The sequence below is a fragment of the Salvelinus fontinalis genome, chromosome 8, assembly GCF_029448725.1.
Source record: "Salvelinus fontinalis isolate EN_2023a chromosome 8, ASM2944872v1, whole genome shotgun sequence".
NCBI lineage: Eukaryota > Metazoa > Chordata > Actinopteri > Salmoniformes > Salmonidae > Salvelinus > Salvelinus fontinalis.
Window position 1 is genome coordinate 17610440 of NC_074672.1, and position 16809 is coordinate 17627248.

A 16809-nucleotide genomic window follows, 5' to 3' on the forward strand; every position below is an offset into this window, starting at 1 on the left:
AGCAAGAAGCATGAGGCTACTGTAGCAGGACTGAGATTGGTTATCAGGACAGGCAATTGAGATAGTCTATTGCCTGTGTTATGTCCGGACCAATGGCCTTTTAAAGTATAGCATATGCTGCTCCAAATGATGCCTGTCTAAATGCTCTCTCCCCCTCGTTTTCTCCAGTTCTGTCCTGATAAATCTGCAGAGCTCCACAACTTTTCCATTTTCCAACACACTGCAGGAGCTGCTTAGCTGTGGAATTCAATTAGCCACTGTCTTAATTGAGGCGTTTTGCTTACACCGTTTTCTTGAAGGTTTTTGAGTATTGTACGCCCTCCAATGTCAAACATAGTGTCTCTTGACTTGTTTTATTTTTTTACTAGACCTTGAATGATTGAACTAAACCCAAGGCCTCATCTGAAATGGTGTTCTCTTTAGTGGGGAACTAATGTTGTGAATAAATTATCACCCTTGAGGTCTAACCTGAACTGAAAGAAGCGGCAGGAAAATTGACCATGAAATTAAAGATATTGCTTGGTTCTAGGGTCTTCCCATTGTGCAGTTTCTCGCTGTTTGGGGTGCTGTTTGATGGCATTTATATTACAACGAGAGGGTCAGGTAGGTGATATGTGAGTGTGTGATACAGTATGTGACTGTTTGGTTTTGGTTTCAAATTAGTATTCAATCCTAGTACTGCCTATTTTCACAGGAGGAAGATAAATGAACTATTTATAATCCGGTATAGTAAATGGATTGTTTAGTATTCAATGCAAGAAAACAAACATGTTGTATGTCCCTCAGAGCTGAAAAGTACATACTTCAAATGGATAAAATCAAATGCCTGTTTATGCTTTTCATGTTTTACCTCTATATGCAGCCTGAAGCAGTAGCTATTCATACTTTCATAATTAAAGAATAACGATCAGATAGGAATGAAGATTGACCTCCAAGAATAGCTTCCACGGGGAGATGAATACGTTAAGGTCTCTGTCAGGACGGACTGGTATGAAATTTCCTCTGAAAGACAAGATGGCAGAACAGATCACTGGGAGGAGGAAGTCTGGGAAATAGGATATGTATTGGTCAGCTCTTCCCTCTGCTAAAGGCCAGCATTTTCAATACTGGGTGCTTTTTATAGTGCTAGATATCCTTGAATCTGTATATTGTGTTCTCCTCTTTCAAGCCATTCAATTGCAGTCTGAAGTATTGCTGTTTTTATTTGTAATACGTGTCTTTCAGAGAGTTATCGACTTACCGAAGGATTCTCTACGGAAGTTGAAGTGTGATTTCTTTTGACAGCTCTTGTGTCTTGCAAATTTAGCAATGTGTTGTTGAACCATCTTTTAACGGTCAGGTTTTCCTAACTGTATGTTATATTGAATTCAGGACAGATACACACATTTTTTCTTTCTTTAAATATTCAAATGTTAAAATGTTCAACCAGTTGAAAGAAGGACATTTCAGTACAATCACACAGCACTAGAGACAAAGTCTAGGGAACTATGCTGTGTTGACTGGCTGTCTCTGTGTGAGAGAACAGGACTCAGAGGACTCCGCCTCACCAGAGCTGACACTGTTGTCCCTGAAGCTACAGAGATCAAGACAGCAGCTATGAACACCACACCACAGCGGGCATCTCTTGTAAATCTTACCACAGCCAGAGGCAGAGCCATGCAAAACCCAAACATGGGGGAACCAGATAGGATAATACATCAGAAAATAGCATTTAAGCATTTATAGCTCAGAAGATAGAAATCTTTAGATAGAGTGCTTGGGATCTCAAAACGTACTTACATTTAATTCAAACATGATGGAGTCAGGGTAATGCTTTCAGAAAGATGAAAAGATCACATATGTCGATGCCAATATCATTTGTCATGCGTTATTGTTTTCTTATACCATGGCATTGTTGAATATTTGTTTCTGGTTGCCTTGAAGGACATTCTAGAGTGTGCATTCCCTATAACACACGTTATATTTGCACAGTAGAATTCAATGGTTATAGTGCATTCTTACATGTTATATGTTTGAGCTTCTTTTGTAAGCAAAAGTTGAATTGAAAACATTGGCATTGTTGAATTCAATTTTCATAATGGCAAGCTTGGACCGATGGTTAGCTAAACTAGCAAGTCTGTTTGTTTGGTTATCACGGCAACTACTGTATCTACACTACATGACCAAAAGTATGTGGTCACCTGCTCGTCGAACATCTCATTCCAAAATCATGGGCATTAATATTGAGTTGGTCCCCTCTTTGCTGCTATAACAGTCTCCACTCTTCTGGGAAGGCTTTCCACTAGATTTTGGAACATTGCTGCGGGCACTGATGTTGGGCGATTAGGCCTGGTTCGCAGTCGACGTTCCAATTCATCCCAAAGGTGTTCGATGGGGTTCATTTGTGGAATAGGTCAGGGCTCTGTGCAGGCCAGTCAAGGTCTTCCACACCGATCTCGACAAACCATTTCTGCATTGACCTCACTTTGTGCATGGGGGCATTGTAAGCTGAAACAGGAAAGGGCCTTCCCCAAACTGTTGTCACAAAGTTTGATGCACAGAATTGTCTGCAATGTCATTGTATGCTGTAGCGTTAAGATTTCCCTTCACTGGAACTAGTGGCCTAGCCCAAGCCATGACAAACAGCCCCAGACAATTATTCCTCTTCCACCAAACTTTACAGTTGGCACTATGCCTTGGGGCAGGTAGCGTTCTCCTTGAATCCACCAAACCCAGATTCGTCCGTCGGACTGCCAGATGGTGAAGCGTGATTCATCACTCCAGAGAATGCGTTTCCAACGCTGCAGAGTCCAATGGTAGCGAGCTTTACACCACACCAGCCGACGCTTGGCATTGTGCATGGTGATCTTAGGCTTGTGTGTAGCTGCTTGGCCATGGAAACCCATTTCATGAAGCTCCCGATGAACAGTTATTGTGCTGATGTTGCTTCCAGAGGCAGTTTGGAACTCGTAGTGAGTGTTGCAACTGAGGACAGACTATTTTTATGCGCTACGCCCTTCAGCACTGGTTAGTCACGTTCTGTGAGCTTGTGTGGCCTACCACTTCGCGGCTGAGCCGTCGTTGCTACTAGACGTTTCCACTTCACAATAACAGCACTTACAGTTGACCAGGGCAGCTCTAGCAGGGCAGAAATTTGACGAACTGACTTGATTGAAAGGTGGCATCCTATAACGGTGCCACATTGAAAGTCACTGAGCTCTTCAGTAAGGCCATTCCACTGCCAATGTTTGTGTATGGAGAATGCATAGCTATGTGCTCGATTTTATACATCTGTCAGCAACGGGTGTGGCTGAAGTAGCCGAATCCACTCATTTGAATGGGTTTCCACATACTTTTGTATATATAGTGTATCTAGTAAACTTGCTAGCTACTTCAGTGGATGAACACATTTCTCCTGGCAAATGAACACATTTCTCACGGCAAATGTGTTAAATTATAGGAATAATCAATTTGGGGCTCTATGCATTCTCTGGAAAATAATGCAACTCCGTGGAAGGTTAGTTCCACTCCGCTAATGCGTCGTGGAACATACTTTTCATGTCGTTAATTATTTTCCATAGAAAGCATAGCCCCACGTTCATTGTCCCTTACATATGGTATTAGATTGTGTATGCCTTGTTTCATGCTCATTCTGTATTTGGTGCATGTGTTTTATTGATTGGGGGTCTCTTTGTTTGTGTGTACTCTGTGTGTGGGTGGAAGGATGTATGGTTGGGAGGTTCAGCTGCAGAAGGTCTCACAGCAGGACAGAAAGAGAGGGAGTGTGCAGAGAGGACCATTGGCGATCAATTAAGAAATAAGCATAATTTTCTACCTATGCCTTTTCTCTGGAAACAGTACCTACTTTGCTCTTTTATCACTTTAATTTGCAGACTCACTTGGCTCTGGATGAACAGAAGCATAGTGATGAGATGTTTCAAATAAAACAGAACTCATTGGCCCCCATAGAGCAGACCAGACTGTAACCAAGCTCTGGCTCCTGTCGCCCTGCAAGGTCAAACCGGCGACTCCACTGCCAACCCCAGGCTGTGTAGTGCCTCTCTTTCTCTCTCTATCTCTCGCTCTCTCACTCTCTCTCCCTCTCTCCCTCCGCCCTCTCTCCTCCCCCTCCCTCGTCCTATCAGCTGTGGCGCCACCAGCCAGGGGAGATGGAAGAGGATACATGGCTGATCATCCAGCCAGTCAGTCAAGAGGAAGTGATTAGGCCTGTCCCTTCCTCACACTACATAAATTAGCGTCATTAGGTGTGCTGGCCCTGGGCAGGTGGGCCTGGGGGGAGACTCTGCTATCCTCACTTCCTCTGCTAAAAGCCAGCCTTCCTGTCCCTCCATCCCATCCATCCCTGGGTCACTAAGTCACCGCATGTTAAGGCATCAACACAGGGAGCCTTCTGTGATAACAGAGAACTCATTATTAGGACAAAATATAATTACACAGTGCTTAAACATGACCATTTTTGTTCTCCCTGCCTTTCATTATATGTCAGTCCCTCAGTACCGTGTGTCTCGCTTAAAATCAATCTTTATTTTTGGCTGTCTCAGTCTTTCATCCATACACCTACCCCATCCGTCCCTGTGTTGGGTAAGTGTACCGTCTCTTTGTCTCTAAGATCCGTGTGTCTCCTGTGTAACAGTCTGACAGTACTGCTCCCATCCTGTCAGACCGGGGCACTCTCTCTCAGTCACGGTGTAGGAGCACCCGCCCTCTCTCACTGAGCCGCCCACCTGCCACTTCACTGGCTCTCAACAAAGGCCTTTAAAAGTCAACTGTTGGAAGAGGCATCACACTTAACTTACAATGCTGTTCTTATGGAATTCTAGACATAGTGGTGAATCATGCAATTCACACAGCCTACAGTGCAACATGTCCAGTGCAACACATCTGTTGACTGCATACATTGACTGCATACTCATTTCCATAGGCTGCACTATCTGATTCGAAAGCAAACGTTTCCTCAGCAGGAGTTTCAGTGAACATGGAATAATCATGATTCTTCATGTCTGGAAAGAGGCTTTATACAAGTATATTACAGTAAATGCAGTTCTTATGAGATATAATTGAGACAACAACATTTTACTGTCAATTTATTTCAGATTTTTCTGTTTGTATTGAATGACCCATATCAATAACAGGCATTCATTTACAGTACCCTATGAGGTCTCCCTGGCAACAGACTAGATCTTTCCATCAGACTGCCACGATGGGAATATACCTACCCGTATGTTTTGTGTGTTTATGTTGCATATTGTGTATATACAATAGAAAAAGTGTTCCATTGAGGTAAAGCAGCATCAGTATTGAGTGTGACAGTTGAGCGTTTGACAGTTTGTTTACTGTATTTCAGTTCGACCCACGGTCAAGTACACGGTGTTTGTATAACACACACACAGTTTCCATGTCATTCTGCTTCACATGCAGGTCCTCTGTGCTAAAGGAGGGAGTGCTTGAACTCAGTGCAGTCCTTTTACTGCAGTTGTTTTGTATTGAAGATATGCTATGCTCCTTACATTTTCTCAACAGTACCTTGGGAAACGTCAGGTTAATGAAATCCTGAGACATGAAATCACACCTTAATAACACCATTGTGTCAGTGACACTGTCTTCCCTGTTTCTGTCTCACACCCTCTCTCGCTCGCTCTCTCGCTCTCCCTCTCTCTCCCCTCCTCAGCTCTTTTGCTATGTCTAAGGCAGCCGTGAGGAAGCTGCACTGGCGCTCCAAGGTCCAGGAGAGCTTCATCCCCCTGGTTGGTTCCTCTGGGGAACTGGGGGTGGCCGTGGGTGGCGGAGCTGACTATGGAGAGTTCCCATTCGTCACCGCAACCCCCGGGGGCGGGTTCACAGTGGGCGACATCATCCTAGAGATTGGGGGTACCCCTGTGTTAGGGATGACACTAGGAGATGTCCGGGGGGTCCTTAACTCCTGCCTCCATCCCATCCGCATCAAGACGGTCTCACCAGGTATTGTATGGTTCGGTATGGTAACTTACTGGTCTGGGGACACATTGTGAACGCTGCTGCTTCATCCGTCAATCTCTTAAATCGTTGTCAACCCCAACTTCTCCTTCACATGATAACACTATGTGAATAGTCACACTGCCTCCCTTAGGCAACTCATAGAATAACAAGCTTCCCAAGTGGTTATCCAAACATAGCTCAATAATCACTGATACTGGGAAAAACAAACTTGACACAACTGTAAGTCTCAGTCAAACCACCAGAGTTTGCTGGCCCAAAGTACTTAGCACCTCTGAACGTAATTTGTGAACCGAGTGTGCACTGATTTTACACGTAGAATCGCATGAAAAATGTCAGCAGTCAGACGTCTACTGCGGGCGGTCCCTAAAACACAGTGTGTGGAGAGAGGGAAGTGTTCAAATTCCCGATAACACATGTGACAAGGAGTCCAGAGAGGGCTGTGCCGATGTGACGATACAGTTGTCTATCACCCTGGAGGGGCCTTGGAATTTATAGAGGGGGGTGGGGTGACGGATGTCTTTGTTAGGTCTGAACGGAGCAATATGTCAGCACTATGTCACCTGACCGTGGCTCCCCATGGCCTTGCTGGGGTAGATTGATGGCTGAATCGCCAGCAGGACTGTAAATGGGGCCCTTTAATCCTGGTCCCTCTGCCGCTGGTACATCCATTATCATTCTGTGAGCCAGGCGGTCAGGCGAACCTCCCTACCTGGCTATTCCGACTGCATGTACTTTGAACAGAGATGGATGGGCTGAGCTGTAATGTGCTGCTGTACTGCCTCTGCTGTAGGCCTACACCTCCTCATTTCTCCTCCCCCTCATGCTCCTCCTCTTCCTCCCCTTCCTCCACCTCCGCCTTCTACACATCCTCCTTCCGCCTCCTTCTCCACCTTCTCCTCCTCCACAGTCCAGGCCGTCAGGAACACCATAGTGTTTTCAGGCTTTACACCACTAATGATCTGATATGAGACTAAGTAAGTGTGGCAAATGATCCCTTCATTATATCTGTGTGACACACAAGGATTAAAGGGCTTGTACCAACCCTGTCCATGTTTTGACAGACAAACACTATCATTCCTGTCTATGAGGACCTTGAAAGCAGATGTGTAGGACAACACCTTACTTAATTGTGATGTGTTGTGGTGAAGCAGTGTTCATGGATGTACATCATATGTGCTTTTGTCTAGTACATTCTGTTGTTTCTGTGAAAACAACATAGCTCTGTGAAAGCAAGCGCTCCAGTTCATTTTACTTACAGTATATATGACAACATTAGTCTAATGTATTTTTGATATTCATAAAGCACAATGCTGGACAGCTGTTTCGCAATGCCAACAAAAGCCTCTCATTATTTCTCACAGGAAGCTGCAGGCCCGGGTCTTGCGTGTCATACTGACCATATGTGGCGGATCATGTGTAGAAGACTACCTGTGCTATTACATTTTTATTACAGAGACGTTTTAATAGCAGCACAGCGGATTCAATCTGCACTCACATCTGGGCCCAGCATAGAGTACAGGCCACTTTACCAGAGACAGAGGGTTGGGAAGCAGTAGCAGCAGGGGCAGGGAAGGAGTGGACGTGGTGGTCGTCTGTCAGTGTGACGAGCAGGGAGATGCTCTCAGGCCATCCATAACACCAAGTGACTTGTCATCAGAGGCCGTAAAGCACTTGAGATTAAACGAATAGATCAGAGAGTGAAATAAGTGCCTGGGCCAACAGCCCAGCCTGCTGTGTGACAGCACCACACCGCCTCTGTGTTATTAGGCTATGCATGAGAGGCCGGGAAATAATATATTATGTACTCGGGATGACTGATAAGGTGTTAAGAAGGAGATGTAGTGTTTATTAGAGAGGGAGGGATTGGGAAGGAGGGGGTTGGAATGATATAGGGGTAAATCAAAGCTACTGTAGCAATACAGTCTGGGGAATGTTGGCTTGGGCTGTCACTCTCCTTTTGACAGGGTATACAAATATTTACACAATTCGTCAGTTTTTGACAGTTGCGCTGATTTAGCAAGTTCTCTCTGTCTGTCTCCCTCTCTCTCTCTCTCTCTCTCTCTCTCTCTCTCTCTCTCTCGTCCCTCTCTCCCCCCCCCTTTTCTGTTTCTCTCTCCTCTCTCTCCCTGTCTCTGCCTCTCAGGCTCTGCCTTGTGTAAGGACCTCAGGCTGTATCTGAGTAAGTGCTTCACTCCAGGTTCCATGGACAGTCAGCTTCAGCAGGTCATCCGGGAGAACCTCTACCTCCGAGCAGTGCCATGTAAGTCCCATGACGCTGTGCCCAATACCTCTCCCTCTAACTGTGCCCGTTACTGACCCCTGTTGCTGTAACTTGCAAGTCCCCTTGAAGTCCTTTGCAGCTATGCCCTCTAAATCCGTTGGGAGTCCCCCTTAGCTGCACCTCTGTATCTGTTCCAGAGGCTGTAACATGTGAGTCCATTATAGGTTACTAAGTACTTTTTAATAATAGAAATAGTAATTAGTATCTCTATGCTCATTACATATCTGGACATCACATCTCAACATTTAAACACATTAACAAGTTCCTTATCTAATACATTCATTTAGATTTAGAGTAGACCTACATGGCTGGCACTATGAAAACAGTGTTAATTGGTGTGCAAAAGCTGGGAAAGCTGTTTTTGCCACCTCCGTGTGTAAATATATGCACATAGACATGTGTTGAGTGGATTTAAAAAGTGATTTGTCAACCCTGGCTTCATCAGTCAAACATTCAATTACAAGTCAAGTTTAGGTGAGAGAAAGCACCTAGAGGAATATTCCCTAGGACATTTCCATGGCAACTATCTGTATTGTTACACTGTTAACTTTATCCAGTGTGGCAGTTAATCCCCCGGCTTGTATCGGTAGCTTTTTCTGTCTTCATTTTATGCTATTTCACAGGTTCATGTCTGTTATCTCTTTCTTGTTTGTTTACATATTAATTTTCTCTTTATTTTGTATGTGTTTTCATCTATTTATATAGTGAACATCAATTACTTTGTTCAATGATAATGATTTTAAAGTTGTCTAAAACATTTGAAGCAAAGACTTCTGGGTATATAGAGCATCGGTTGCTCTCTCAATCCTCTCTCTAAAGGCCAGAGTGATGTCACAGTGAGAGTGGACTGGAGAGGACTATGGTGTGGATTTCTGTCAAGCTCTTATTTTGGTGTCATATCACTGACTGGTGTAATATCTGTCTGATAGGTTTGGCTTGTGTCATGTTGTCTCTCTTAAACTGTCATTAGTCTGCCTGAAGGGCTGGCCACAGACCACTCTGGCCGGCCATAGCCTGGCCAGCCCATGGCAATGGGGAGTTTGGCGCTAATCTCTTGTTTAGCCAGGAAGTAGGTCATGTGGAACAGTCTGCCAGACCAGTCAGCCTCTCCACCACGTCTCTCACACACACACGCGCAGGTTAAAACTCCCAAGAATTTGCAAGAAAACAGCAAGACATGCTGTGTCTTTGAGCTTTGAACATTGAGACATACAGGACATTCACATAAAAGAGGCAAACACATTCTCCAAGCCAAAGTCCTTTTACATAACAATTCCATTTATCCAGCTTGTAATTAGATGGGGGTGGAGGTGATGGATCAGTCTGATCTTTAGTCTGTAGCATCTGTACTATAAATATGTCCAGCATTTATGGATTATGGATTAGAGAGCCTTGTGTACAGCCGCCCTGGCGCTGCTAGACCCGGGTGGAGATAGACTTGTGACACAACTTCCTGCCTGACTCTCTAAGTTGGAGTGACAGCGAGGCGGCACGCTCATCCCCTGGCTGTGTAATCCTCTGATCTGCAGGAGATGGATGACACAGTAAGATGCTGCTGCTCTCCCGCTCCCTTCTATACCAACATAGACAAACACTGTAACAATGTTGAAATCCTAGTTTAGCCCACTTGCAAAAACACGAGCAAGTCAGCTCAAATGACACTTGTATTACTTAATGATATACATCTATGCTCCTCCTAATATTCCAGGACACAAACAACCTATTGGGGGAATGAAATGTGTTATTTATACAAATGTAAAAGCATTGAGGTAAATTAAGCTAATTACCAACTGTAGATCACAGACGGGGTGAATGGTGTATCAATGGAGTCAATCTGAAAGCCTCTTATGTACTTTGCTAGGCCTGCTTTACTGTCTCAGATCAATATGTTTTTAAGATGAGGTGGCAAACCATGGCTTAGCTGGCAGTTAGCAGTGGATGATAAGTTGCGTCCTATTATATTCATGTTTTTTGGATGTATTGCCTTTTTAAATAATTGGTTCATGTTTATAATATTTTATTTTGAAATATATGCAAAAGAAAAATGTGAATTGCTATTTGAACAAAGTCAGTGTGTGGATATCCTCACTGTATTTGTCTTTTGTTCTTAGAAGACCTGAGAAATAATGGATGTGCATTTTGCTTTGAAAGTATCTCAGTTCCCTCGCTATTTAAAACATACTGTGTGCTCTACTCTGCATTATGTTGCCCCTGGCAAGAAATATGTTTACACACAGTGACTCTTCATAAGAGCATGACATGAAAAAATGTAACGCTAAACAGAATTAAGTAAATGCAAGTCATTTATCAATAATTTAGAGGTAGAATGAAATGAAAAGCAGATGTGCGTTCGTGCCTCGGGGGAGGGCGGGCAGTAGACAGCTACCTAATGTCTCTGTGGGTTGTTGTGGTGCATCCAGTCATTAGACAGAGACACAACATTATCATAATTCATTTGGGAACTACATACCACATACTCTTTTCTGGGAACTATTTGTACATATGTCTAGTTGCATCAAACTGTATGTGTCTCTCCTATCTGCCCTTTACTTTGCATAGGATGAGTCAATTTCAGGAAAGACACAAGGACAGCTGAATTCTTTACCATCCCCAGTAAAGAATGGAGTGATCTCCATGAATTCTAAATTACTAACATTTAAAAACTGTTGTATTATTTACATTATTTTCCATTTAGTATATGTTGGTCTGTAGTGATGTTGGCCTGTAGTGGTGTTGGCCTGTAGTGATGTTGGCCAGTAGTGATGTTGGCCTGTAGTGATGTTGGCCAGTAGTGATGTTGGCCAGTAGTGATGTTGGCCAGTAGTGATGTTGGCCTGTAGTGATGTTGGCCTGTAATGATGTTGGCCAGTAGTGATGTTGGCCTGTAGTGATGTTGGCCAGTAGTGATGTTGGCCTGTAGTGATGTTGGCCAGCAGTGATGTTGGCCTGTAGTGATGTTGGCCAGAAATGATGTTGGCCTGTAGTGATGTTGGCCTGTAGTGATGTTGGCCTGTAGTGATGTTGGCCTGTAGTGATGTTGGCCTGTAGTGATGTTGGCCAGTAGTGATGTTGGCCTGTGATGATGTTGGCCTGTAGTGATGTTGGCCTGTAGTGATGTTGGCCAGAAATGATGTTGGCCTGTAGTGGTGTTGGCCTGTAGTGATGTTGGCCAGAAATGATGTTGGCCTGTAGTGGTGTTGGCCTGTAGTGATGTTGGCCTGTAGTGATGTTGGCCTGTAGTGATGTTGGCCTGTAGTGATGTTGGCCTGTAGTGATGTTGGCCTGTAGTGATGTTGGCCAGTAGTGATGTTGGCCTGTGATGATGTTGGCCTGTAGTGATGTTGGCCTGTGGTGATGTTGGCAAGTAGGGATGTTGGCCTATGGTGGTGTTTTGCCCTGTGGTGGTGTTGGCCTGTGGTGGTGTTGGCCTGTAGTGATGTTGGCATGTGTTGATGTTGGCAAGTAGTGATGTTGGCCTGTGGTGATGTTGGCCTGTGGTGATGTTGGCCTGTAGTGATGTTGGCCTGTAGTGATGTTGGCTAGTCAGTTTTGCCCACTGTGGGTTTGATCATGACAAGTTCTGACTCCTGTTCTGTCTTTGACTGACAGATGTGTCTTGGTGTTGATAAGAAGCTCTGCTTAATTACCCCTCTACTCCTAAAACTCCTCCTATCTCTCTCACTATTTCTCCCTCTCCCTCCCTCTCTCCCCTGGCCCATGGGATCAGTGGGGGGCCTGAGGGGAGACGCATGGAGGAATATGTCAATAATCTCAGCTATCTCCTGCTGACATGTCATATATATCTCAGAGGGCATTGGTAATGAGTCCTAGTCCCCCCCCCTACACACACACACACACATTTCCTACATCCTCAGTATTATCATTAGTGAGTCTACTCTGTCCTGAGGGGAGGAGAAGAATTCTACACACGTCAGAGGGCATCAGGAGATTTGCTATCAGATGTTTTATTAGAGGCAGAGCCTCATCTTCTGTTGCTGATTGGGACGTATTACCTCGCTCTAACAGGGTATAAAGAGGAGAGGCAGGCAGTGTTGTGTGTCTGTGTGTCATTGTCATTGTAGTGTGGAGTGCTGTGCCTTCCCTGATGGTGAGACAGCAGTGCATTAATCATATGTTTTATGGAGTAACTGGGTTTGACTCCCTCCTACTGGCCCCACTCTGCCATGATACAGTATGTGCTCCTCCAGGAGGAGGAGAAGGACAGGAATTTGACCTTAGCTTGTTGTTTGGAAGGGATTCATTTAAGACTGAGGCCTGATTAGGTTTTTCTTTGAAGGTTTACAAGCTAGTTTCACCCATGCTGACATGTAACAAGTAAGCAATTGATTTAACCCCTTACACTCGTGGGAATTGGCATATATGGATGGGGATAAATTGAAATGTTTCTTACAGAAGAAATATGGAAAGCATATGCATAACAATGGTAGCTATTAAACCCAGGGTATAACGCCATGTCATCTTGTAACTCTACATCTAACATAGTGATCATAAATGTTGACACTGTATATTACATGAGTTTTATGATATGGAAATGTGAAGTGCACATTTTGACTCACGGGTGTTTGGCTTGCTTGTATGACATCAAAGCAGTATTTATTATAATCCTCAACGTCTCATTTTACGAGTCCTCTTAATTTACAGCCTTTCCCTCAGATTTGTTTTTTTTATATTAAAGTTAGCCCAATTAGCGGGATCAATTTCTTGTCATGTGCGGTGCTCAAGTTCAGAAAGTCTGTCAGTCAAAACCCATACAGAGCTGTGAAGCGCAGAGCCTGAGCTCTGAGGTCATGTATAGCATATTACTGTACGGCCACTGTGTTCCAATGTAGGCGCTTATCAGTGTCCAAATCTGCAATTTTCAACCCGTATACGGGTACAAGTGTAAAAGGCTACTAATCAACCTACAGATATTGGATCTTAATTTGACCAGTTTTGTTGCAGCAATATAATTTTTTGCTGCAACAACTTTAGTCCATTCACACTTTTCTGCTGATGTAATGGCGCTTGATCAGTGGTTAGGCTATTAGCTGGCCGAAATTAGGCTACATGAAAAGTGCAGTACTGTTAATATAGCTGTGTGTTATTGCGGGTTTTCACTGAATTTCTGTTAATCCTGTGGTGCAGGAAAATTCTCAGCAACAACAGAGTGATCAAATTATGATCTGACATGTGTATCTTCCTTTCATCTCTAAGAAAGAATATGAAGTGCTGTAGACATACAGTGCCTTCAGAAAGAATTCACATCCCTTGACTTTTTCCACATTTTGTTGTTTTACAGCCTGAATTCAAAATGGATTAATACAATTTTTTTCTCTCACCTGTCTACACACAATAACCTACATTGACAAGTGAAAACATGTTTTTAGACATTTTTGCACATTTTATTGAAAATTTACATAATTATTCACACCCCTGTGTCAATACATGTTAGAATCACCTTCGTCGGCGATTACAGCTGTGAGTTTTTCTGGGTAAGTCTCTAATAGCTTTGCACACCTGGATTGTACAATATTTGCAGTTTATTATATTTTGAATTCTTCAAGCTCTGTCAGGTTGGTTGTTGATCATCGTCAGCCATTTTAAAGGCTTTCCATAGATTTTCAAGCCAATTTAAGTTAAAACTGTAACTAAGTCACTGAGGAACATTCAATGTCGTTTTGTTAAGCAACTCCAGTGTATATTTGGCCTTGTGTTTTAGGTTATTGTCCTGCTGAAAGGTGAATTTGTCTCCCAGTGTCTGTTGGAAAGCAGACTGAAGCAGGTTTTCCTCTAGGATTTTGCCTGTGCTTAACTCTATTATGTTTATTTTTATCCCTAAAAAAACTAAATTGCAGGTGACAAACATACCCATAACATGATGCAGCCACCACCATGCTTGAAAATATGAAGAGCTATTCTCTGTGATGTGTTGTGTTGGATATGCCCCAGACATAACGCTTTGTATTCAGGACATAAAGTTAATTTGCCACATTTTTTGCAGTTTTACTTTAGTGCCTTATTTGCAAACAGGATGTATGTTTTGGAATAGTTTATTCTGTACAGGCTTCCTTCTTTACACTGTCAATTAGGTTAGTATTGTTGAGTAACTCCAATGTTGTTGATTAATTCTCAGTTTTCTCCTATTACAGCCATTCAACTCTGTAACTGTTAAAGGCACCATTGGCCTCATGGTGAAATCCCTGAGTGGTCCTCTTCCTCTCCGGGAACTGAGTTAGGAAGGACACCTGTATTTTTTAAATCTTTGTAGTGACTAGGTGTATTGATACACCATCCAAAGTGTAATTAATAACTTCATCATGCTCAAAGGGATATTCAATATCGACTGAGCTTACAGATAATTGTTTGTGTGGCGTACAGATATGAGGTAGTCGTTCAAAAATCATGTTAAACACTATTATTGCACACAGAATGAGTCCTTGCAATGTATTATGTGACTCTACATATCTAAATTGCACATGCTATATACAGTATCAGTTTCAATACTTTTTGTTTCATTTCATGAGGGGTATGCTAATGCATTAAATTCTAACAGTGAACTGTGGAGACAGATTGGGATGTGTAACTCTCTCTTGACTCACTCTCCAGGCACGACCAGACTGCCCCATGCTGGGGAGATCTCAGGTGTGGACTACAACTTTGTCTCCATAGAAGAGTTCTTCTCTTTGGAGGAGTCAGGAGCTCTTCTGGAGAGCGGCAAGTTCAAAGGTGAGGAGAGGAGAGGTATTTACTCGCTAAGTCATCTCCCTCTGACTTCAACTGCATTTCATTTCATAGACATTCTTTCATGATCAACACACTGTAGGTAGCATATTGTATATTACAGATAGAGCATGCTAGTCTATCTATAGGGGTAGAGGGTTAACCCACAAACCAGTCCACACAGTCCCTTACCAGGCAGGCACATGGCTGGTGAATATCATTAATATAATGGGATATAAGAACAATTTCTCAGAGGAAGCCTTATTACTTCCATGTAGTTAATGACACCAGGTCTTGAACAGGTCTCAGTTGCTCCAACCTGCACAACCCACCCCAGTCAGGGGAGGGTTAAAGTTGGACCGCTTCCTCTGATTAAAAAAGCAACCCCGGATTAGCATGCATAATTCATATGAGTTTAATGGGCACAATAAATGCCATCTTCACTTTGCCTCACATGTGACATTGACGGCGGTACTGCTCCTGCAAAGCAATCCGGAGAATCAGCGAGTCTGCAGTACAGTTACACTATGGTTGGATAACCTTGACGAGTACATCAGCAACCTAATGTTTCTCTGTGCTGGAGCTGGAAGAATAGATTTAAGTCATTTGATTTGTACTGCAGCTGCCACAACAGAAGGATATAATTGAAAAAGTATACTGTACTGTACTGATCCCTAGGTTGGATGGTAAATCTATGTGATGTATGCATTGCACTGGAACACTACCATCATAATATTTAGGATTGACTGTATTTTCTATATTTCATATAATGATAGCCATTTCAACTGTGTGTTTGGGATCTCCATCTCTAGATTAAATCGCTTTACCTCTTGTCCTTTTTATCCTTTTCACAATATTATTTGTTTTATTTGTTTACGTATTTTTATTCTTGCCACCAAAGACCAAAAGCCAAAAGTACCAATATGCTTCTAACAATGCAAATATATCTTATTACCTCACTTTATACGTCACTCTCTCTCCCATCCTGTTTTCTCCCAGGGAACTACTACGGCACCCCCCGGCCAGTACACATTGGTCCAGAGAGTCCTCCCATCACCTACCAGGAACACCGCAACCTGCTCCGGAACTTCCGAACACGCAGCAAGTCGCTTAGCAACCTGGAGAAAGCAGCCGAGGAGGGGGAGAACAGCGAGGAAGATTCTGGCCTGTCAGGCAGGTTTACCAAAGACAGACTGTCCCGTAAGACTATATGGGTGACCAATCTACTACAGTCATATAGTGGTAATAAGTAGTAGTTGTATTAGTAGTAATTATAATAGTAGTAGTAGTAGTAGTAACAGTTGTGGCAGTAAATCATGTTTAATTCAAAACCTTTTTGTGATTTTAAGTTGCCAAAATGTGTGATTTGTTTTCCTCCATTTTATTTAGCTAAGTATGGTGGCCAACAGCTACTGTAAACTGTATAGACCGCCTTGTCCCTCTGTACCTCTGAGTTTTTGATCACCAAATTAATCAATGATGGGCATGATTAGTATGCTCCTAGCTCTTTGTGAGACTGTGGCTGCATCGATCGCTGGACCTGCTCCAGAGGAGGGTCTAGCTAACCGCGGGCAGGCTAGGCTGTGTGGCAGGCAGGGAACAGGCAGAGCGCAGGGAGTTGTCCATGGTCCTGACCTGTGCTGCTGAGTCATCTATCGCCAGGTCGGGTGGTGCTGAACAGAGCGCTTGCTGGACTGGCTCTGACTGCAGCTCTGGGTGTGCAGCAGGCCACATCCTCCCACGCCTAGCACATTCTAAAGGACAGGAGGGTCGGGAAAAGCTGTTTACATATAGTTTTCAAGTTGTATTAGTCGTATGTACGGGATACGCAT

At 43.5% G+C, this 16809-nt stretch overlaps 1 protein-coding gene across 1 annotated transcript in view; it reads left to right on the forward strand.

Moving 5' to 3' along the window:
- Positions 1-16809, forward strand: part of LOC129860776 (membrane-associated guanylate kinase, WW and PDZ domain-containing protein 2-like) — a 49450-nt gene that overhangs the window by 5053 nt on the left and 27588 nt on the right. The window contains exons 2-5 of the mRNA XM_055931504.1: positions 5669-5958; positions 8120-8236; positions 14864-14983; positions 15977-16177. Of these exons, the coding sequence (XP_055787479.1) occupies positions 5669-5958; positions 8120-8236; positions 14864-14983; positions 15977-16177 (728 nt within the window). The remainder of the gene's footprint in view (positions 1-5668; positions 5959-8119; positions 8237-14863; positions 14984-15976; positions 16178-16809) is intronic.